At 44.6% G+C, this 24,654-nt stretch overlaps 1 protein-coding gene across 9 annotated transcripts in view; it reads left to right on the forward strand.

Moving 5' to 3' along the window:
• Positions 1–24,654, forward strand: part of R3HDM1 (R3H domain containing 1) — a 642,394-nt gene that overhangs the window by 446,131 nt on the left and 171,609 nt on the right. For all 9 annotated transcript variants that reach the window (XM_069225061.1, XM_069225063.1, XM_069225066.1 and 6 more), the window contains 2 exons: positions 8,398–8,555; positions 16,605–16,759. In XM_069225061.1, the coding sequence (XP_069081162.1) occupies positions 8,398–8,555; positions 16,605–16,759 (313 nt within the window). The remainder of the gene's footprint in view (positions 1–8,397; positions 8,556–16,604; positions 16,760–24,654) is intronic.

A 24,654-nucleotide genomic window follows, 5' to 3' on the forward strand; every position in this document is an offset into this window, starting at 1 on the left:
GCAGTGGTTATACACTCTTTTGAACCTTGTCAAGCTTGTGTGCATAATAAGATTAATCATGTTTTTCCATGTATTTTATCAGTTTATAAAATGGAGAGCAATACGTATAATACAGTCTTATGGGCTTAAACTGTAACGAATGGGGCATAGGAGAGTAGCTTACTTCAAAAAGACACCAAAAGCATAGAATCAGAAATCTGTGTCAGCAATCTGATTGCACCCTGATGTTTTATTTGTATTGTTCTAAAATGTGATCAATTTAACTTCTCTATAAGCTGCATTGTGGGTTTTACCAATGGAGGTATTGTTCCAGTGTGAGTTAGTGCTTCCAGCGCCATTTCCTGGTGTGTCACTACTCCTGGGAGTTTCAAGCATTTTTTTTGTATTTATTTTAGAGAGGCTTACAATGAATTTAAGTGGCAGAGCTAGATGTTAGTCTAAGCTAGGTTAATGTCAATTAAACAAGAGCATGTGGTTGCATAGGCGTCAAATAGGTATCTGTCAATTACGTAAATTAGATCGTTTTGGTCACAAATATTGTTTTGGACTTCCCTTCTGCTGTTTATCGCTGGCTGCGTAGCCATATCAAAAACAGTAATGCTCCTCTGCCTCCTTTACTTTCTCACTACTCTCCCATATCTCGTTCCTCCACCCCCCAAACATTTTGTAAGCTTTATTCAGAAGAGTTGCGTTATTCAAACAGCTTATGAACACAAAGGGAGGAGCATGGGATCTCCAGATTTTTCTAATTATTACCTTGCTGCACAATTTCACTGGGTAGCGTGTTGGTTGACTGGACACAATCAGTGGGAAAGAAGGCTAACATGAGTACAGCTATGGAAGGGAGCCTAACTCCCTGGTGTTAGCTGCCAAGAACATCATTCTCTCCTGTTATATACTGCCTTGGGTTGCCTTAAGCTGGGCTTTCCCCATAATGCAAGATCAAGACCCGATTCCTCAGTTCTACCACTCATAGGAATACCAACATACTTAAATTTAGATTACTATTGACAGAAGGAGACGCTCATGTTCGTACAGTAGGTGGCGTTCTCCGATGGAGTCCAGCTGAGTTCAAGATTTAAGAGACCAATACGGCTTGCTTAAAGGCACCTTCTCACTCTACATCACCATAAAGCACGCAATTACACATTACGATTTGGGGGATCAGGAACCTGAAACTACACCACTCCTCCTTGCATTACATACTGTTCAGTATGGTGAGGGGCTGGTCACATGGTTTTATAAGACATTACAGCAAAACCCGTTTTGGCCGTAGCACAGCTAAGATTAAAGAACAAGAAACAGGAGCACTCTTTGAAGCAAACATTCAGTGATTCGTAAGGGTTAATAGTCCTGTAAAGTGTCCAGGAACACCCGATTTAGGTGCATTTAGTTTCACATTTTGCATAGTACTCCCTCAGATTACACCTCATATACCCGGCTGTGACGAATCCCTGCCCCTACTGTCATACGTTTAAAGGCAATAAGATTTAAGGAGGCCTTCGAAGACTACTCCTAATGATTTTCATCCAAGGTTGCAGAGATTGGTGGGTTGCCTGTATAGGGCCCGTGCTGAACACCTGGATGCCACATTTAGTGCAATTCCACTACAACACCTGAGGGGCAGTATTTATTTTTTGATAGGATCAGATTTGTTTACTCAGTTACTCTACAAAATGTACAGATTCTACCAGACTAGTTAGGTTACCTTTGGATTGGGCACCTATCCATACTCCTATAAACTTAATCATATGTAGATCAGGTTGACTGTGTCCTGAGGTATTGCCTAGATCATTCATGACTTTTAAGTGGCAAGAAACGTGTTGACCCTCTTCTTATAAAATATTCCTTGGGATTTGAATGCTCATTCTCTCCTTCATTGCTCCACATTGTTTTTAGACATGACAAGAGACACCACTTTAACAAACACTTATTGGGTATCTTTTTACCCTCTCACTTCTCCAGTCTACACTCTAAACACTCTCACTCCAAGGCTGATACTATCTACAATATTTCTGGCAGAGAGCCCCCTCAAGGGGCCCATTGGGCATTATTGCACCAGCCAACGAAGAGCTACCCGATGAAGAAGCATGCCACCCAATTGGGTGGGTGAGGGCTCTTGCTTCTGAATTGCCAGATTCCTCTGACACAGCTTTACAATTTGTTGACACTATCTTCGTGTTATATCATAGAAACTGCATACTCTTACAGCACCATCCTTCATAACGTTTCAGAACACTCCAAAAATAATTTTAGGTAGCTTGGCTATTCCCAGGCCAATCTCCTCTCTGCTCCCAAGAGACACTTGACATAGGTAAGTCCTTTGGGTCCTGTCATTTACTTGCTTATTTTGATGGAGAGGAATACATCTATCCTCTCATATGTGGTGAGGTTCAGGGAGGGGGTTGAGGATTGGGGCTGTTTTTTTTCTTTTCTTGTCCTTTTTAGGTGTCTTGATGTTTTTCTTCTTATTGGAGTATCTTTATTCATTTTTCGTAGTTAGCCTTGTAGGTGAAACTAGATCCATATCAAGTTAATCCTCCAACAACTATTTTGCAGTGTTTATCGCAATAACTGCATTGTTACTGATCTATATAACCAACCCAGTTAATATATTTTGTATTGTCATGCTCAGATGCTACACAAAAAATGCTAATTAAAAATATATTTAAAAAATAGCTTTCTTTGAATTACAGGCAAATGCTGCAACAATTCTTAATTCTCCATCAGGCATCTTGTTCCCTGGGAATTCAATTAGGTGTCATGAGAGACAGGTAATAAATCTGGTTCTAATTCACCCTGGTCAGAGTGAGTCCATGTGAACCAGAATTATTTCTGTGATATCTTTTTCATGACCTGATTGATGTACTTCTATCTCCTAGAATTTGTCCGCTGAACTTGTTTGACGGTAACAGCAAGCTCAGGGTGCATGGCTTTTGCGTATTATCACTGGGGTCATACAGAAGAATCAAAATTTGAATTTTTCGAAACGCCTTCTACAAGATGTAATTCATGGCTGTTTTTTAAAAATTGTTGTAAAGAACTGTGGAAGAAACCTATTGTGTTCTAATTGCTTACAACTTCATATTGAAAACCATTTGGGTGGTCCTATTCAGTGAGCCCTGTTGCACAGATGATTAGCTTTTGGCACAGCAGTAAATTGTGATATTTCAGTATTCCAGCTTAATATAGATGGTACTATTTGTTTGCTGTATATATAAAATTTAAAGTACCTGATATTATAGATCTTGGTTCTAATGTGATGAACCTGAATTAAATGGGTTTTGTCAGTGAGCCTTCTACCACCAGACCAGAAATTATGGAAGAGGAGGTGACTAAGGTCATATAAGGTCATACAACAAAGGCAGGATGTAAAGGCTTCAGGACTGAATGGCTTCCCAGTATTGTTGAGTAGGCATGGTTGGTGTGTTTTGTCTAAGTTTCAATATGAAAGGTTGGTTGGGGGTTTTATCTGAAGATCTTAGAGCTTCCACAGTAGTACTGATTTACAAAACAAAGTTAAACCAGTGGTTAATTGTGCCTAATATAGGCTTGCCTCTCTATTAACCCCTTCACTGCCAGGCCTTTTCCCCCTCAGGTGCCAGGCCTGTTTTTTGGCTATTTGGGGCAGCTTGCGCTTAGGCCCTCATAGTTGTTTGCCCACATAAGCTACCCAGGCCAAATTTGCGTCCTTTTTTTCCCAACATTGTAGGGATTCTAGAGGTACCCAGAGTTTGTGGGTTCCCATGGAGGAGAGCAAGAAATTAACCAAAATACAGCGAAAATTGCGTTTTTTCTAAACCAAATGGGGGGAAAAGGGCTGCAGAAGAAAGCTAGTGTTTTTTTCCCTGAAAATGGCATCAACAAAGGGTTTGCGGTGCTAAAATCACCATCTTCCCAGCTTTCAGGAACAGGCAGACTTGAATCAGAAAACCACATTTTTCAACACAATTTTGCCATTTTACTCGGACATACACCATTTTTACTATTTTTCTGTGCTCTTAGCCACCTTCCAGTTAGTGACAGAAATGGCTGTGAAACCAATGGTGGATCCCGGACAGCTAAACATTTCTAAAAAGTAGACAGAATTCAGCAAGGGTTCATTGTGTAGATCCTACAAGTTTTTTCCTACAGAAAATAACAGCTGAAATAAATATTGAAATTGAGGTGAAAAAACAACCATTTTTCTCTCTGTTTTACTCTGTATCTTTTTCCTGCGATGTCAGATGTTGAAAAACAATATCCCGTTACGTCTGCTGGACTCTTCTCGTTGCGAGGATATATAGGGCTTGTAGGTTCATCAAGAACCCTAGGTACCCAGAGCCAGTAAAAGAGCTGCATCTTATAATGGGTTTTCATTGTATACCGTGTATACAGTAATTAATGTGAATTATAAAGAGTGAAAAATAGTTATCAAGGAAACGTTTGTATTTCCAAAATGGGCACAAGATAAGGTGTTGAGGAGCAGCGGTTATTTGCACAGCCCTGAATTCCAGGGTCCCTTTACTAGCATGTGAATTACAGGACATTTCTCAAATAGATGTCTTTTTTACACACTGTCCTACATTTGGAGGTAAAAAATGTAGAGAAAGACAAGGGGCAATAACACTTGTTCTGCTATTCTGTGTTGCTCCAACTCTCCAGATTAAAAATGGTATTTCACTTTTCTGAGTAGGCCTAATGCCTGTTACAGGAAACGCAACATGGACACATCACATTTTTACATTGAAATCTGATGTGTTTTTTGGAAAATGCCTATCTGTGGCTTTTGGCCTCTAGCTCAGTCAGCACCTAAGGAAACCTACCAAACCTGTGCATTTTTCAAAACAGGACACCTAGGGGAATCCAGGATGGGGTGACTTGTGGGGCTCTCACCAGGTTCTGTAACCCAGAATCCTTTTGCAAACCTCAAAATGTGGCCCAAAAAACACTTTTTCCTCACATTTCAGTGATGGAAAGTTCTGGAATCTGAGAGGAGCCACAAATGTCCTTCCACCCAGCATTCCCCCAAGTCTTCTGATTAAAAAATGGTACCTCACTTGTGTGGGTAGGCCTAGTGCCCACGACAGGAAATGCCCTAACACACAACAAGGACACATCACATTTTCCCAAAGAAAACCGACCTGTTTTTTGCAAAGTGCCTAGCTGTGGATTTCGGCCTCTAGCTTATCTAGCACATAAAACCTAGCAAACCTGTACATTTCTGAAAACTAGACACCTAGGGGAACCCAGGATGGGGTAACTTGTGGTGCTCTCACCAGGTTCAGTTACCCAGAATCCTTAGCAAACCGCAATTTTGGGCCCAGAAAAATATTTTTACTCATTTCGGTGCTGCAAAGTTCTCGAATCTGAGGGCAGCCACAACCTTCCTTCTATTCAGCCTTCCCCCAGGTCGTCTGATAAAAATGGTACCTCACTTGTGTGGGTAGGCCTAGTGCCCGCCACAGGAAATGCCTCAAAACACTATGTGAACACATCTTAATTATCAAATGCAAAACTACCTGTTTTTGCGGGGGAAGAGGAGGCCTATGCTTAGCAGCCCTCTAGGGAAACCCTCCAAACCCAGACATTTCTGAAAACTAGACACACAAGGTAGTCCAGGGAGGTGTGACTTGCGTGGATCCCACAGTGTTTTCTTACCCATAATCCTTAGGAAACCGCAAATTTAGCTAAAAAAATAAATAAATCATTTGTTTCCACATTTCTGTGCGAGATCACCTCACCAGCACAAATATCCTACCACCCAACGTTCCCTTCCGTCTCCCGACAAAATTGATACCTCACTTGTGTAGGTGGACCAAGTCCCTGTGACAGCGAAGAGCCAAAACATTGAAATTGAGGAGGAACCAAAGTGGGTCCAAAAGGGCAGTTTAGAAGAAAAAGTTTTTAGGCCGACAAGAGGGGCACAATTTTTATCGGTATAGATGCGACAGTGCTGGGTGGTAGGAATTTTGTGGATTCCTGCAGATTCCAGAAGGTTCCATCACAAAAATCTGGGGAAAACGTGTGATTTCAAGCAAAGCTGGAGGTTTGCAGGACATTGTGGGTAGGAAAATGGTGTGGGGTGCATATGAAGCACACCACCCTGGACTCACCCAGATGTTTAGTTTTCAGATGTGTCTAGGTCTCGTAGATTTTTCTACGTGGCAGCGTCCCAAAGTCCAAAAGGTGCAACCCTCACCATTTCAAGTGGGACGATTTTGAGAGTTAGACAAGCTCTCATGGCCTAAATGTAAAACCAAAACCCAAAATAATCAAATGTCCTCTTGCTTGTTGTTGGGATAAGATCTTTTAGTGTGAGGGGAGAGCTGAAAGGCTGTTACCCCCTTTAGTTGGGGTAGGGGCATAAACATGCCCATACTGGTTAGTAACCACCACCCCACTTTTTGTTTTTAATTCCTTGGCATCTATTAGGCTTTCTGCACCCCCCAGGGAATGGAGGGGGTGGGGGCAATTGCCCCATTTGCCCACCAGTGGGCTGAACAACTTTGTCCCCATTTATTTGGGGTGAGGGTATGGCCATAGTCCCAATCTCTTTTTTTGAAAAAACATTTTTCCCTGGTCTGTGCTGGGCTTTTCTGCCCCCCCTTAAATAAATGTGCCCCCCACAGGGGAGCAACCCTTGCCTAAGGGGTCGGTTCCCTTGAGTGAAATTGGCGCAGAAAAAATCAAGGGGGGCAGAAATGGCCTAAACTAAAATTGCTCCCCAGGAGAGCGACCCTTGCCTAAAGGGCCGCTCCCTCATCTGTAAAAAAAAAAAAAAAAAAATGATAATAAAAAAAATCCCTGGTGAATAGTGGTTTCTGCCCCCCTTGGGGGAAGATCAGACTAATTAAAATAGGCTGATCTGCCCCAAGGGGGGTGGAAATGGCCTAAAATACATTTGCCCCCAGGGGAGCGACCCTTGCCTAAGAGGTCGCTCCCCTTGCGTGTAACTGAACTGGAAAAAAACATTCCTGGTGTCTAGTGGTTGCTTCCTTCCTTGGGGCAGATTGGCCTAGTAAAAAATAAGCTGATCTGCCCCCAAGGGGGGGCCAGAAATGGCCTAAAAAAAAAATACCCTCCCCTCCTGTGTAAAAATAAAACAAATAATCCCTGGCATCTAGAGGTTTCTACCCCCCCCTCTCCCCCCCCTCCCTAACAGTGGGATGATCTGCCCCTGGTGGGGGCAGAAAAGGCCATAAAAATAATTGCCCTCAGTGGGTCGCACCACTTATATGTAAATATATTTTACCTTTTTTTTAAAAAAGAACTCCCTGGTGTCTAGTGGGCATTCCTGCAGCCCGATCGCTTCACGATCTGCTGCAGAAATTCTCAAAGAAGCATGAAAGGAAAGGAAAGGCCTCTGCCTACCCCCACCCCCTGATTGGAAGAGAAATGCTTTGCATTTCTCTTCTGATCGCGTTGGAATCTGAGCCTTTCATATTGGTTGCCCTATGTAGGATTAGTCTGGTCCTGGGATTCATAGCTTCAATCTCTGCTGTAAATATGTCCACGGGAAGGAGGTTAATGAACTGTGATCCCCTGCTTTTGAACTGGAAAGAGGGATGCGCCAAGGTCGTCCTCTGTCACTGTTGAGATCACAGACTAATTGGATCTTTTGGGAAGCCCTGTTCGAGGTCTGCACTTTATATTGGGCAGAATAATCTATTTCAGATAGTGAAAGAGTCATTTGATCAGCTTGGTACAATGGTGTGCGTCCTTCTATGGTATGGAGGCAGTCTGAGAATAATATCTATATTGGACTATATTGTGGTCTAATAGCATTTTCATGTATCTGTAAATTTTAACAGTCCCCACAACGTGCACTCCTAAATAAAAAATGAGACCTCTGTTCATATTGATAAACGTGCATAAAGTCCCCAACACTTACCACTTCCTTTTAGAGCTGTCATACAGTCCTGGAAGAGGGGTGAAATGTCTGTGTTGGAAGGATGCTGTGACCAAGGAGACTGTGGGTATCGGTGAACCTGGGTGACTTGAAAAATCTGAATAATTTTTGGGGTTAGTACCTGATGGGGATTTCCATGAGGAGTGATGTGCGAACAGAATGAAATACTTTGAATGCATTTGAGAGGTGTTCCCTTTGATTAGCACCCAACACTTCAGATAAATTCTGTTTTCACACAAGCTATGTAAACAACTTTTTGACAATTTGTTCTGAGCTGAAAACTGTGTGTCTGGTAATTTCATTCCCACCTTATCTACTTTAGAACAATGTTAATAAGTATTCCAGAAGATGTCACATGATGCCAAGATGTAGTATAGAAGAACCGCCATTACTTGTAATTATTATTGCCTTGAATTAAATTATAAATTACTGGTGTAGGTCATTAGTGGCTGCGCTCCTATGTAGCTATTGTAACATAAAATTGAGATGTACATTTTTAATTCCAGGTTACCAGACTGTGATGCCTAACCAGCAGCAAACCTTCCAGGGGATAGTTGGGGTTCAACAGTCCCAAAGTCCAAGTATGGTCAGTGGCCCACACAGCAGCCTAGGAAATCATATTCAGGGTGTGATGGTTCAGTATCCTTCTGTGCCTTCCTATCAGGTGGGTAGTTTATATGTATTTGCAAATATAGTTTTTAGTTTCAAGTATTTTTGTTCGTGTATTTTTGTAGAACCTTTGCTGCATGTTGGTCATCTACATGAAGCTTGTTCAATGTTATAACTCTAGGCATTTTTAAGGTGCTGCGTCTGGTAGCAACAGATTAACAATGGAGAGTAGAACATATCTGATTTGAGAAGAGTACAAAAGCCATATTTCCTAACACACTGTTGCAAAAACAATACAATTAACATATACATATCGCAAAGAGGTGTTAGAAATTTCCACAACAAAGACAAGTTAACATTGGGTTGCCTTATTTCTGTAGTAAATTACTTTTTTTTTTAAATGTACTGCCTGTACTATAATTTATTAATTATATTTATTAATTATATTTGCAAAGCATTTACGTACCGCTAAGGTTGTGACTCTGACGATCAAACAAGCTTTCTTATTTTATAAAAACCTTTTTCTGCAAATAAAGCATACAAACATATATTGACAATTGACATAACACATTGTAGCACTAAAGCACGGTCTGATAGAACCAGAATCCCCTAAGCTGTTAGTATTCCTCATCACCCCACCCCACATCTCACAAGACCGTTTTAGAACCTGAGCATGCCACACACAATGCATTGTGACTGGTGTTCTCAGTGGAGGCACATAGGCTGCATCAATGGTCGGTTCTCTTTCCCCATGTCTTGGTCCATTTATTTGGGCAGCCCCTACTTTTGTAGACCGCTTTCTCCACCAACATACACCAGTCCAGTCTCAAAGCTGTGGGGCCTGATCTGCCCTCCATAATTGCACAGTCTAACACTTGGCCACCATCAACCTCAATGCCATCCAGATATGGTCCATGAAGTTAAGGACAGTCGTCTCCCTGATATTCAAGAGGCACCACTTTGCGGATGCGCCTATGTTACACCCACAGATCCTATTATGACTAGTTATCTCCGGCTCCCAATATTGCTGGATAACTGGGCAGCTCCACACCTTTTGAATTTGTTTTCCCCTCTTAGCCATATCCCCTGTGACAGTGTGGTCGTCCACCCAGCCCATCTTTACCATAGTAGTCCATGCGTAGTAGCTTCTGTGCAAAATATTTAGTTGTACTAGGTGAAACCAAGATCTTATTGCCACTTCCCTGGGGTATGCCATGACCTCAGGCCACTTGTCATCCTTCAGGCCTTCTCTCCCACTGTTCATAGAGCCTAGTTAGGAAATTGAGAATTGTCAATTTTTGATGAGAGAGGGATCGCCTTGTGGGCATGTAGTCATTTAGCAGTTTGTCCTGTAACAGCGATGATTCAGGGAAACCTTCTGCAGTGCATGGTGTATTTGCAAGTGCCTTAGGTTTTGGTATGTGCCAGGTGATACTTGCTTTACAAGATATCTAACGGGATCACTTGTCCCTTTGATAATAGATCCCCAACATTAGAGAGGCCAATGAGATCCCATCTGTAAAAGCCCAGCTGTGTTCCCAGCATTCCTAATTGTGCAGTTTCCCACAATGGGGTGGGTGTAATCCTGTCTCGCCAGCCCAGTACATTGAATGCTGTATGCCAGAGGGTGAGTGTAACTGCCATTGGACTCTGGATGGAAGCGTAGTGCAAACTGCTATAAATGGCCCTGAGGTAGCCTCCCGGGCGCAATGTTTGCCTGTCCATACAATAAGCTGTCTCGCCTTTAGGAAAGTGGACCCAGTGATTGATAGCGGTGAGCTGTGCCTCCCAGTAATATTTTTGTGTGTCGGGCAGAGCAATTCTCCCATCGTACCAACCTCTTGTTAGCTTTTTAATGGCTATACCTACCGGGCCCCATTCCATAGGAGAGTACGAGTTTCACATTCTATCACTTAGCAATAGGTGGTTGGGGCTAGATAGGTGTTTTAAGTGCGGATAGAAAATAGGGCAGCGTCATTGTTTTAAATATAATAGCTTTGCCGAGTAGCGACAGGGGTAGGGCCGTCTACTGTTGTACATTGCGCCGCAGTTGCGCCAGTTGTGGTTCTAGATTATTGGTGTAAAATTTGTCAGGGCCGATGGTGATGTAAATCCCTAAGTAGCTAAACCCATCCATGGCAATGCGAGCCACACAATCATGGGGCAGTCGCAGTGCATGTCCATAAATAAGTAATTTGTCCAGTTGACAGTGTAGCTAGCATATTGACAGAACAGTGTAAGTATGTGCATGATTCTATCAAGTATAAGGGGCCTGGTCTGATGTGTAAAGTGAAATATCATCAGTGTCGAAGGAAATCTTGTCTTCCCAGTCGTCAGTCCATTGCAATCCTTGCACCAGGGGGTCTTGTTTGATCCAGGCTGTGAGGGACTCCAAGACCAGGACAAATACTAAAGGGGACGGTGGGCAACCTTGTCTGGTGCCACGTTGAAGCCGAAAGATGCTGAATGTGCCACCATTTACCATCACCCTGGCCATGATGTCAGTGTAGAGGAGATGTAGCCACGTTAAGCGCGGCCCAAACCCTAACCTGGCCAACACTTCAAACAATGACAGCCACTCAACCATATCAAACACCATACATGCATCAAGCGACAGTATCAGGGCATCCTCCCGAAGCTCAGCAGCACAGCCCACGATGTCATGCAGGTGCTGTAGATTGAGAGCATTATTCTACCCCAGCATAAAGCCTGATTGATCTGGATGGACCAACAACTTGATAACTTGGATCAGCTGGGAAGATAGTTATTTCTGTAGAATTTTGACCTCTGTATTCAACAAGAAGATTGGCCTGTACGAGGCACAGTCCTCTGGTGGTTTGCTCTCTTTATGGATGACTATCATATTGGCAAACCTTGGGTCTCTAGGCAGCTAGTCCGACTCTTGGCTCTCCTTAAACATTTGAAGTAGGTAGGGGTCGACCTTAGAGGCTGTGAACTTGTGTAACTTAATAGGCAGGGCATTCAGACCCACAGCCTTACCGGAATTGGGTTCCTGCTCAAGGAGTGCCCTATCTGTTTCTAACAAGCTTTCTTTAGACAAAAGCAGAAGTCTGGTATCCAAGTGGTTAATAAGAAACCACTATTTAGCATATTGCGAAAAGCAGGATGGTTGCATTCCACTTTCCAGATAGGAAATTAAAAAAATTGCATGTGACTGTTATGTTAGTTTCAAATGCTTCCTTGTGACAGATGAAGAGGCTTTTGAGCACAGTATATTTTATTACAACCATCCAATTTACCATAGCAAAGTGGCTAGAAATTAATGCCTGATGAGGGAGGTTTAGGAGCAGCTTGGGTACAGCATTCTGAACATGTTGCAGACGGTTAGTCAAATAAGCTGGAAACCTAAGATATACTTAAATGCAATAGACTATGCTGGAGCCTGTTATTACCGGGTCACTGTGAACAGTAGGAAGGTAATGAAGGTATAATTATTCTGTGCATGGTAAGGTACAAATCCAATTGGCATAGGTAAGATTAATCTGCAGAAAGCGTACAAAAACTGATCAAATTATTACCCTAACTTGCAGACAAGAATAGTCAAGCAGGACAGAGTGGAGTACCAGATTCAGAGTGCAACAACCACTTGACCAAATCATCGGGGAGCACGCACAGCAAGAACATGCATCTCACCCTGGGCTGCCAGTCCGTGGTGTGCCCCCATCGGGCTGCCAAGGAGCGAGGGCCATCACCTGAGTTGAGGCCCATTTGGGGGGGGATGGAGTCCTATCATACTGTTCATTGAATTGGTTCCGCGGACAGGACAGTGGATGGGTTAGCTATCCACATCATCTAACTAAATCAGTCCAAAATTAGTTCTGTGTTAATTTTTGGGTTTGGGTGACAGATGGTTCTAAAGGGTGGGAGGTGTAAGGTAGGGGGAAATTAGGGGATGGGGAGTGTTGATTTTGTTTGCTGGCTCTGTTGTGTTCTTGTTGCCCAGTCTCATCCGATACCGTGCCCTGCATGCCCTTGCATCCCACTTGTGGCCCCCGATACAGCTTTTCCTACCGTCTCAACATTATAGAGCCATTTGCGCCCTACACTACTCCACCTCAGTTTTTGCTTGGGCCAGAACCATGGGAGCCTTTTCAGTAATAATGTGGAATGTCAGTGAGCTTCTAGACCAACTCAAGGAGAGGGGCAGTACTACAATTTGCACAACGACCTAACCCAGCTATCCTGATGCTTCAGGAGACTTATCTAGAGGGAGATGACTGCCAATTCTTATCCCACAGAGGGTATAACAATGTTTCATGCAGGTTACTCCTGGGGCTCGAGGGGGTGGCCATATTCTTGCAGAAAACCATAGTCCTGGTGGTCTCTAAGGTGACAAGTGATGCCTACAAGGAGGTATGTGATCCTTGAAGGTTTCATCAGTCTATATGTTCCCCCTACCATGACCCGATAGTCAATGGCGATACCCCAGGACCACCTGAGCACCCCACTCCGTGGAATAACAGTAGTGGCAGGAGACTTGAACGACACTATGGATGCACAAGTCTGGTGTAGGCCTTCAGCCAGGCCCCAGTGGTGGGGGAAGGATTTTGCAGACTGGGCATCTGAACTGGAACTTGGTGAACCAAAGCGAGTATGGAATCCTGGTAGGTGTGAATATACACAGGCGTTTGCAGTGCATGTTTCGCTGTCCCGCATTGTCTACATATTCCTTCTGGCCTCTGAACTCCTACTCACTACTGGCCTCTGAACTCCTACACACTACAGGTTCTTATATCTTTCCTCGAAGGGTCTCCGATCACGCTACAGTGACTGCACACTTCAGAGCTCCAACAATAGAAGGCCCGGCGTGGCGGCTCAATGCCTATCTTCTTACAGATGAGCATTCTTCTGACTACTTGACAGATGAGCTGAGGGTGTTCCTCTGTTAATAGAGATACTGTGGACTCTGCTGGGCTGCTATAAGGAGCTGATAATGCCTCTTTGAGTGGGAAAAACTCCTGGCCCGGATAGAATATTACTGCAAGCTCTGCCCTGAAGTTCTTCAACACCATCTTGGACTTATTTGTGTAAGCGATCACCAAAGGCCACTTCCTGCTGGAAGTAGACCTAGCAACTCTGGTTGTCCTGCACAAACCTGGTTGTCAATCAGACCACTGCACCTCATACCGCCCCTATCTCCTTCATTGATATTGAGCTCTACTCCAAGTTTCTCGCCAACCATCTCTTGTGGGTATTGCCCCACTCCTCTTCTCACTGGCTATAGAGCCCCTGGCAGCCTGGGTGCAATGTGACACGCAGGTGTGGGGCTTTAGACTGCGGATTAGCAACAAACTACAAGATTGTTCTGTATGCGTACAATGTTCTGCTGTTCCTCTTCCAGCTGGTGGAGACTGGACCTCACCTGATCCCCATCCTGAGCACCTTCAGCCTGTGGGTTGACGGTTATTTGGGACAAATCCCTCCTGGTTTCCTTACGCAGTGATCAACACAATGAGGCTTGAAACCAGGGCCACCACATATGCCTCGCAGCTTCTTATAGCTGGGAGTGTTCCTGTCCTGGGAGCCGGAACTCACCTGGAGCCTTAATCTTCGGCCATTGGTACAGAGGGCCCAAGAGGACTTGCCCGATAAGACAAGCTGCCCCTTAACCTTATGGGCAGAATTGGCCTTTTCAAGATGATTATCCTTCTGTGAATAATTTATTGACTCTAGTACTTCCCCTCCAGGTTAAGCCATCCTGGTGTAACTCTCTCACGGCGATGGTGCAGCGCTTCTTCTGGGCAAACAAGCCCCTGAGACTGACTTTTGACAAATGTGTTTGTACCATCCATGACGGAGGGTTCGCTATGGCAGATATTACCCTGTATTATTGGGCAGCTCCCCTTCTAACAAACGTCTGGTTGCATGGGGGGTGGGAAGACCTGGCATATCTGAGAAAATTATCCTTACTTGACCTGAATAGTATGACAGGCATCCTCTAAGGGGCGCTGATCTCAGTGACCCTTCCGGAAATAGAGGAGGTCCTATACTGTAGTTCACTGGAGGGATGGGTGCTTAATTATGGGTCTCCTGGGAAAAGGATCTACAAAACCTTGGTAACACATTCCTCGGACCTGATAGGCCCCCTGAGGGTGAAGTAGGATGAGTGGATGGGGCCCCTGGTTGGAGCAGACTGGAGAGATGCTTGTATGCCCCCCGCCCCTTCGCCTTCTGGCAATCTTAGCTAAGTTTAGGCTTATACAGTTTAAATACCTCCTTCAGGCTTACCTCACACACTACTGTCTGTGGAAGGCTTGGGTCCGCACCTCCCCTGCTTGCAATAGGTGCGTGGAACCTAAAGAGGGCTTCTTTCACATGGTAAGGTCATGTCCCATTATTCAGAGCTTTTGAACAGCCCTACACATTGAGGGAACCCTTAAGCTCGCACTACTGGGTATTCTAGATGACATGGGGGTGGTCACAAGAAGACAGGAATCTACTGGTGCTGGTTACTCTATAGGCCAAGAGCAATATAGTCCAAAAATGGTGCTCCCCTGTTGCTCCATGTGTGACGCCCTGGACGAAGAGTATGGATTAGTGTGCTAAGGTGGAAGAGACAATTTACACTGTGCAGGGTGTCCTTACAAGTATGAGAAGGTTTAGACCAAATGGTGGCACACCAAGGCCTGGATGGTTGAGGGTGTTGTGGACATGTTTTGTATTTCACGTCTTGTTGCTGGAAGGGTGTGAGGCGGTGATGGGGGGGTATGGGTGGTGCCAGTTATATGATGTTTCTTTTAGGACAGATACTGGTTGTAATATCTTGAACTATAAACAAACAAAAAAAGTCTCTGAAAAAAATTAAGACCTGTAAGTTAGACTAGAAACCAAAGGTACCACCCTGTCTTCTGCCTGCTATTGCAAAAGGACTATCCAGCAGTAGACCTGCTGGAAATATTAAATGTCTGGATCAGAACTTTACAGCTAGCTTTTTGATAAAGCCTACCTCCACTGACCAGGGCAACGTTTACTGCTGCCAGCATTTTAGAAGATGAAACAAAACATATCGGAGATGCAGCCCAAGCTTTTATCTTCAATTATAATTGGCTGGGGGGGGCGGAGTGTAAGGACTCAGCGCTCCGCTGTTGTTAAGAAGGAGGTCACTACAAGTCTACGTTGATCTCTGAGCAATTACCCAACCCTTTCCCATCCTTCAAGAGCAAACAGCAAACCAATTATTCTACAGAGTGAGCATCCACAAGACACATATGAATACTTAGGCAAGCAGGCCCTAACAGAAGGCCTGCCACCAGTAATCGCCAGATTATGTTTACCAGAAATAGGACCAGGAAGAGCCAGTTAACCACAGCATAATGGTCTACCAGTCTCTTCCAGTCAGCAGCTCACAAGCACCTTGCACATGAAATTTCACTTTGGTCTACCTGACTGCTGCTCTTCACCACCGACTCTTAGCAAATGTATAGCGGCTATTTATCATGCCCAGTTGCATTGCATCAGCCACTATTGCAGGTCAAGTTTCCCATCCATGACATTTCTCCTTCATCCTGGTATTTGATTCTCGCTCATTTCTCATCATTGGCGTGTCCGTTAATAACAAGGCAGAATACAGACACGGGTGGTAAACCTAAGAAGCACTTTAATTAACCTCCCTGTGTGTCCTGTTATCTGCTGCTTAAAAACTCTTTTCTTCAGTGGTGAGCAGTAATTTGCTACTTTCACTTAGTGAGTATTATTGAATGTGAATCTGCACCTCATTATAATACAGTGCACCTGTTGCTACCCCAGTGATCAATGGAGTCAACATATCTCCTTATAAAATAATCTTTATGCATATTCATCAGGATCCCCAAAATTTCCACATTCTGTATTACTGACGTGGTATCCCTGTTAGTCGGCAGAACATTTTCCGCTTAGATTAGAATACATGTTTAACAAACAAAACATGTGATGTCACTACAGATTCAAGTTGCTTGACTAATCCAGTAAAACACAAGCACCAGGACACATGGTAGGTGTTGTGGGGGCATATAATGTCTTGCTCTGTTTTTTGTTATTGTTTCCGTCGCTGGTCTTTGTTTTGAATATACCGTTTTTTTTTTTTTTTTTTTCTTTCCTCAATTAGGTTTCCATGCAGCAAGGTTCTCAAGGAATGCATCAGCAGACGTATCAGCAGCCTGTTTTAATCGCCAACCACCAGTCCAATCAGGGCGTATTACCCACAACAGGAATGCCAGTTTATTATAGTGTGCTTCCATCCAGTCAGCAAAATAATTCAAGGCGAGTACACTCCACTTTTTATTTACCAATTTTCTTACTTTTTTCTGTTATTTCATGATAAATGTGTTTTAATTCATACTTATTGTTTGTGTGGGTTTCTCAGTTATAATTGTTTAGTATCAAAAATGCACAATGCATAATTTCCAAAGCTGGCTATTCTAGAAGTACAGGCAAACTCAAAGCTACTCCCAAAAACAGGAGTGGAGTTGGAAGTATAGAATTTAAACATCATCAATTATCTTTTTTTTTTTTTTTTTTTTTTTTTTTTAAACTTGACATCTTATTGGTATATTTTCGACAACGAGAGTAGCATGAAATACAGTTTAATACAGGAAAATGTATCTGAGGACTGCTGTTTAAACTCTAGTGAATGTTTCACACACGGATTCACTTGATAGCCCAAGACGGAGTTGACTATTTTTAGACATACTTTTTTTTTTTTTTTAATTTACCTATGGTCGCCATATGGTATAACTGTGTGTTTCATACAAGGATAGTGTGATCTATGTATCTAAGACTTAGGAACTTTGTGATTCATACATTTTGCTAAATCTACTTTGAAATGATGTTTGTACATATATAAGATATTTAGACTGTAGGGGGATTTCTACATTAACACAGTAATGCACTAAAAATTGTTTTTATGTCCAGTAACAGTTCATGTGTTATTGTCGTCTAAAAGTATAAGGCAAATCTGTCTTTTCTGTACGTACACATCAGGAGGCCAGGTGATCCATTCTTTTGAGCGAAAGATACAGCTATTTGAAGGGTTTATTACAATTTCAGTTCTGGCTCCTTATCTGTTAGGATTAAAGATCTGAGTCTTCTGGAAAGGAAATATTCCTCAATGTTGTTAACCCTTAGGGCCTCTTAAGAATACCATGCCTCTATGGCGTCGTTCGGATCCGCGTGCATCGTTCGGCTCCGCCTGCCGTTGTCGTTGGAGCCGTCTGTGATGTCACGGTCTTCTATATAGGCACCACCCAGGCACGCATACGTCAGTTCTTTTCCTTCTGTGCCGGTTAAGTGCAGATCCAAAAAGAGCTACTCTTTTTCTTCAACAGTTGACGTTTTTTTTCATTTGATTGCTTCACATGTTTTCTAGAAAGACAGGATTCAAACCGTGTGGTGCATGTCATCGCACCATGTCGGTCACGGATACACACAGAGTGTGTCTCTGGTGTCTGGAGAAGGATCACGATTCGACTTCGTGTTCCGACTGTCAGGCCATGGCTCCAAAGGCCTTGAGGGAGAGAGCCTCGAAATTTTTGCGGCCCGACAGCCGTCTTCAATTGGCACGACTCCAAGGAGGTCACGGTCCCGCAGTAGGATGAGGTTGTGGCACCGCTCTGGGAACCCAAAGTCCTCTTCCTTGCATTCGAGGTTATCCAATAATTCAGGTAAGAGGCACAAGAAGAAGAAGGAGCCCAAGAGGACTTTGACTTCGTCACACCCGTCTGCCGATGAGGCGTCTAGGGAACGTCGACGCTCTGAGCACAGTTCTGCGGAGCCGTCGCCAAGGCTGACTTTGCGTCTTACCCCTTTTCCACGGACCGGAGCGACCCCCACTCAAATAAGAGTTTTACGAGGTATGCGCCTTGTTTTTGAGCGGGCTGCACCCTCGGGTGGGTCTTCGGGCCTGCAGGGGCCCCATTGGATTCAGTGGCTTCTGTGCCGTTGGGGACCCCAGGATCAGATAGCGGATCTGGACCGGCTCCAATTAGGCCCAGACCATTGCCTGAGCCTTATTTTGAACAGCCAGGCACAGGAGAGGAGTTGGGAGGGGTCTGAGGACCCTTTAAAGTGTGAATTGGAGCAAGAACAGGACTGATAGAGGATCTAGGGGAAGCCAGTGGACTGGACACATCTCCAGATACTGGCATGCTCTCTCCTCCTAACGTGGCTGCGGAGGAGGGAGCTTCTTATGATATGGTGGTGCATAGGACAGCTGAGGTCTTGGACCTAGACTTGCCAACGGTGCCAGTCGGGACGAATCTCCTGACAGAGGTGCTTCGGCCAGGGGTGACTACATCAGAGACAATGTTGCCCTTCAATGAGGCCCTAACGGACGTCCTTCTGGGAACATGGTCCAAACCCAGCACAGGGGCTCCTGTGAATAGGACAGTTGGCCGCTGCCATCGACCTGCTCCAAACGACCCTAGTTTCCTTACTCAACACCCCACCTCAGAGAGCTTGGTGGTCCAAGCCTCCACTTCCCGTGGTGCCTTCCCTTCCGCCCCTCTGGATAGGGAATCCAAGAGGCAGGACCAACTTGGAAAGAAGTTGTTTTCTTCCTCCAGCCTGGCATTGAGGTCAGTAAACACCTCTTGCCTATTGGGCCGTTTTTCCTATACTTTATGGGATACGGTGGCACAGGTGCCGCCCCATGACCCGGAGGGAGTAAGGGACACTCACCCAGTCTGTCAAGGATGGGAGATATACAGCCAAGTTTACAATCAGGCGTGGATCGGACACCACCGACTAGCTGGGTAGAGCGATTGCGTCGACAGTGGCCCTACGTTGCCATGCCTGGCTACGTTCTACTTGCTTTTCAGGGGATGGCCAGTCAAGTTTGATGGACGTGCCCTTTGATGGCTCTCGCCTTTTTGGTGAAAAGTCAAACTCAGCGCTTGAGAAGTTCAAGGATTCTCGAGCTACAGCCAGATCCTTGGGCCTCTCAGTGCCAGCTGTCTGTCTTCTGTCCCTTTCGAGGCTTCGGAAGGGGCACAGTACCATGCCAGCCACAATTCAGCCACCGACCTCTGGCTTCACAGCATCCCGGGAGAGGACGTGGTTGTGGTACCGTCAGACCCAGAGGGTCTGGCCAGCGGTCGGCCACCACACAGCCCCCCTCCACTGCGCCCAAGCCCTCCTAGTGTGGTTCTGCACGACCATGTCCGTTCAGTTGGAGGGAGGATTCAATTTCTTCTCCCTCACTGGTATTCCATCACAGCGGACAAATGGGTCTTGTAGATCATACGGAAGGGCTATTCCCTCCCCTTCCAGTCTTTCCCTCCTTCTATCCCTCTGATAAAAGAACGGCTGATGGAGGATCATTTGGTTTTGCTCCGCAAGGTAGTTACGGCTCTTGGCCAAGGGAGCTATAGAAAGTGTCCCGATGTCAGAAGTAGGCAGTGGTTGTTATTACTGCTACTTTCTGATTCCCAAAAAGAACAAGGGCCTTTGCCCTATCCTGGATTTAAGGGACGTCAATATCTTCTTTAAGAAGGAGAAATTCAAGATGCTCACTCTTGCTTAGGTCTTGCTTGCCCTGGACCAAGGAGACTGGATGGTAGCGTTGGACTTGCAGGATGTGTGTTTTCATATCCCCATCCTGCCCGCCCACAAGCATTACTTGCGGTTCAAGGTGGGCCACGAGCATTTTCAGTTTACCGTGCTCCCCTTCAGACCCACCAGTGCTCCTCTGGTGTTCACCAAAGTGATGGCAATGGTGTCAGCTCATCTGCGCAGGTTAGGGAGTTGTCTTCCCCTACCCAGACGATTGACTGTTGAAGGCTCCAACGCTCCAGGCTCTTGTCACTCATCTCTAGACGACAGCGAACCTCCTGCATTTGCTGGGGTTCACTATAAATGTGCTGAAGTCACACCTGACTCCCTCTCAGCTCACTTTCATCGGAGCTGTTCTAAACACAGTGCAGTATCGGGCCTATCCTACAGAGAAGCAAGTCCAGGATATTCAGGTTATGATACAGATGTTTCGGCCTCTATCCTGGATTTCGGTGAGACAGACTCTTAGGCTGTTGGGGCTCCTGGCTTCCTGCTTCCTATTGGTCAAGCATGCCAGATGGCATATGAGGGCTCTGCAGTGGGACCTGAAGTACCAATGGGCACAGCATCAGGGAAATCTTACCGACATGGTTCAGATCTCGGAAGGAACTGCAAACGATCTGCAGTGGTGGTTAGTGAACTGCGATTGGGTCAAAGGCAGACTCCTTTTCCCCTACCAGATCTCACAGTAGTGACAGATGAGTCACTTCTTCGATGGGGCAGCCATCTGGGAGAGGTGAAGACAAGGTGTTGCTGGTCTCCGGTTGGAGCTTCGAGCAATCCGACTAGCATTAAAAGCATTTCTTCCTGTTGTGAAAGGGAAGGTAGTGCAGTTGTTCACGGACAAAACTACTGCCGTGTGGTACTGCAACAAGCAGGGCAGTGTAGGGTCGTGGACCCTTTGTCAAGAGGCTCTACTTCTCTGGACATGGCTGGAACAGCAGGGCATATCCCTGGTGATTCAACACCTTTCAGGTTCTCTGAACACCAGGGCGGACTAACTCAGCAGACTATGCTTAGAGAATCACAAAGGGTATCTCTATCCTGAGGTGGTGCAAGGACTCTTTCAGCAATGGGGAGAGCCTTTTTTTTTTTTTTTTGTCCTCATTCAGCCCCGCTTACTGAGACACCTCTTCGTTCCTGTAACCTTTTCGCCCTCTTGACTAAGAAGAGAGACTCAAGTCAGGGGGTGCACCTTTGTAACTCCCGGTCTGCCTAAACAGACCTGCTGAGGTGTTGAACGGTGCTTAATCATTGGACTGAGGCATTGAAAACATCATTGGGACAGTTTCACATAGATACCCAGCAGTAAGCTTAGCAGGGGAGCAGATTTAGACTATTCCCTGCCAATTTAATAATGGAGACCACATTTCTACGCTTTTCTTTGAGCCCTGCACATTTAGGTCCATATTTGCTGCACGGAGAGCAGCATTCAACCAATCTGTATAGCTCGGAGAGTGCTCCTTCAACCATTTTTTACAGATTTCATTCCGTCCCAGCACAATTACATAGAACAAAAATGAACGATTAGTTTTGTTCACCCTTTTCCCTATTCCCTCATCCTGGAGCTCCCCAAATATAATTAATGGGAGTGATAAATTAATTTTCCAGCCTAACATAGATGATAATGCCCTAAAAACTTCCTCCCAGAACAACCGGATAGCGGGGCAGTCCCAGAACATGTGTATCCGTTGCTCCTAACCCGCCACATTTCGGACACTTGATCACCTCCCCCTTCTTAAATTTGGACAGTTTTGCCGGAGATATGTATGCTCTATGTAGAGTATAAAGATGGTTTTTCCTTAATGGGGCCGGCTTCACTACTTCATACAATGTTGTATACGACTTCTTCCACCATAACCCAATCTTATCGCCTAACATCACCTTGCCCCATAACTTGTTTGGTAGGTCAAAGTTCTCATCCAAAGTTTCTAATATTTCCCAATACCAAACTGCCACCCTCTTCCCCGAAGCCGAGACCGCCAGGTCTAAAAAAAAGAGTCCTCCAGGGCATTTACCACTCCCAATCCCCCCTTAGTTTCTTTTTCCCACTGTCTTATCTGTAAATATTTTAACCTGGACAGAGAACCGTCCGTTATTCTTACCAATTCATCCCAAAGGCATAAAGTACCCTCTTGCGCAATCTCCCCCCACCTTTCCACACCTGCCCTTTTAAGTGGTAATGCGAATATCCTGACAGCATTCTGGGGTGCCCGGGGAATCCCAGATAGGGGCCTGATAGCTATAATAATGTACACCTAACCGCCGCCTCAACTGGTACCAACTCCTTGCCATTCCTTGCAGCATTTTTAGTTTAACTTTTTTGAAGAATTAAGGGTCACCAAATTTAAATAGAAAAGACTGTAAGCCCCCTTTTTCAGACAACACCATAGCCTTGTACATTCTGCCCACTGCTGAACCGTCTGGGGATATAAACAGCATCCTGGAGTTTTTAAAAAAGAAAGCCCACGCATAATATGTCAAATCAGGGAGAGCCAGTCCTCCTTTTTCCCTCCTTCTGCGTAGCTTTTTCCATGATATCCTCGGCCCCTTTGAGTTCCAAATGAAACTACTTATCGCTTGTTGCATTTTATCTAGGTGTCCCTTGTGCATTGCCAAGGGTATAGCTGAAAACACAAAGTTCCATTTGGGCAGAATAAACATCTTAATTAGATTTATCCTCCCAAGAATCGTCAACGGGAGACATGCCCATTTATGTAGCATAATTTTACATTCTGCTAATAACTTTTCGAGCATTCATTTCAGCTAAGTCCTTCAAATTTTGGCGTCACTAAGATACCCAGGTACCGTATTTCCTGCTTATTTGTTATTGACCCTACTTCCATATTCCACTGCATAGTTTCTGTTTTCCCCACATTAATCCGGTACCCTGATATCCTTCCAAATTGTTCAGCCAGATCTTTGACTGTGTTAAAGGCAAGGGGCAGGTTATTAGTATATATTAGTAGATCGTCTGCATATAAAGAAATTTTCTTTTCCCAGCCATTGCAGCAGAAGGGCGAAATAAGAGGGTTTTGTCTGATTTTTCTAGCAAATGGCTCAACATACAGATTGAACAATACCGGCGATAGGGGGCAGCCCTGCCTCGTACCTCTTGAAATAGTAATTTCGCCCGTAAGTTTACCGTTCACCAAAACCTTAGCACAAGGGGATGTATAAATCCGGTCAATTACCCCACAAAACTTGGAGCCTAAATTGGCCCGCCTCAAAATCGATTTAAAAAAATTCCAATTAACTTGGTCGAAAGCCTTCATTGCATCTAAAATAATAAGGCGACCCAAACGTTGTGGCCATATCTATTGCCCCGATCAGTTCGAAAGTTAATTCATGCAAATATCTGCCTTTAGAAAAGCCTTTTTGGTCGGGGTGGACTAGATTATTCGCTATCCTACTCAGCCTATCCACTAGAAGCTTAGCTAGCAGTTTATAATCGCTGTTCAGCAATGATATAGGCCTGTATGAGGCACACTTCGCTGAATTTTTATCCGGTTTCAAAATTAAGGAGATAACCGCTTCATTCCATGAAAGAGGAATATCATTGCCAAATTCCAGGATCCCTCCAAACAATTCTGTCAATACTGGGATAACTAAGTCCCCTAATACCTTATAAACTTCCACTGGAATACCATCCGGGCCTGGCGCCGTTCCCGACTTACTACTAGTCAGAATTCTCCTAATTTCCTCAGCCGTTATTGGGGCGTTCGGTGCTTCCTTCTCCTGCAACGATAAACCTAAAAATCTATCAGCCCCCATCCAATCCGTTACCATACCTTCATCCACCTCTAGCCTTTCCGAATACAGTTGTGAAAAAAAAAATTCGAAAAGCCGCTTCTATTGCCGCCTCATCTGTTCTTTTTTCACCTGAATGCTCCACTTCAACCTCCTTGATGTAGTTCCTAACACGATCAGCTTTGCCTTTCCAGGCTAACAACTTCCCCGCATTTTCCCCGTATTCGAAATGGGCCAGTTTGCTTGCTTCCCATTTGCTTTGAATTCTTCCCTGTAGTATCTTTTCCAGCTGGCTTCTCAACCCATCCCAGCTGGCCCTCAAAGCCTCCGTCTCCCCTGCTTCAATTATTTTGACTTTATATTTTCGCATTTCCTGCTCCAGCGCATAAATCTCTTCTTTCTGCCGTTTATGTTTCTGGATGGAACAACTCCTTAACTCCCCACGGATGACCGCTTTAAAAGTGTCCCATACTACAGATAAAGGAGCGGAGCCCAAGTTTACACTAAAAAAGAATTCGGCTTCCTTACGCAACTTTAGCAACACCTCCTGATCTAATAACAATGTCCGATCAATCGTCCACCGGTCACTACAACTTGTCTGACGAAAGCACATATTTAACACCACCGCAGAGTGATCTGGTAAATGCGAGGGCAGATACGCAATATTCTTCACCTCCTCTCTCAAACGCATATCTAATAGAAAATAATCAAGTCGCGACGCATGTCTATATTTCTTATTATAAAAAGAAAAGTCCCTGCTATTCCCTGCCCTTTGCCTCCAAATATCGCACAAACCAAATTCCTTCATCATTCTCCTTAAATACTGTTGCGACTTAGGTGTACCTCGTGATTTACAG

Source organism: Pleurodeles waltl, chromosome 3_1, assembly GCF_031143425.1.
Source record: "Pleurodeles waltl isolate 20211129_DDA chromosome 3_1, aPleWal1.hap1.20221129, whole genome shotgun sequence".
NCBI lineage: Eukaryota > Metazoa > Chordata > Amphibia > Caudata > Salamandridae > Pleurodeles > Pleurodeles waltl.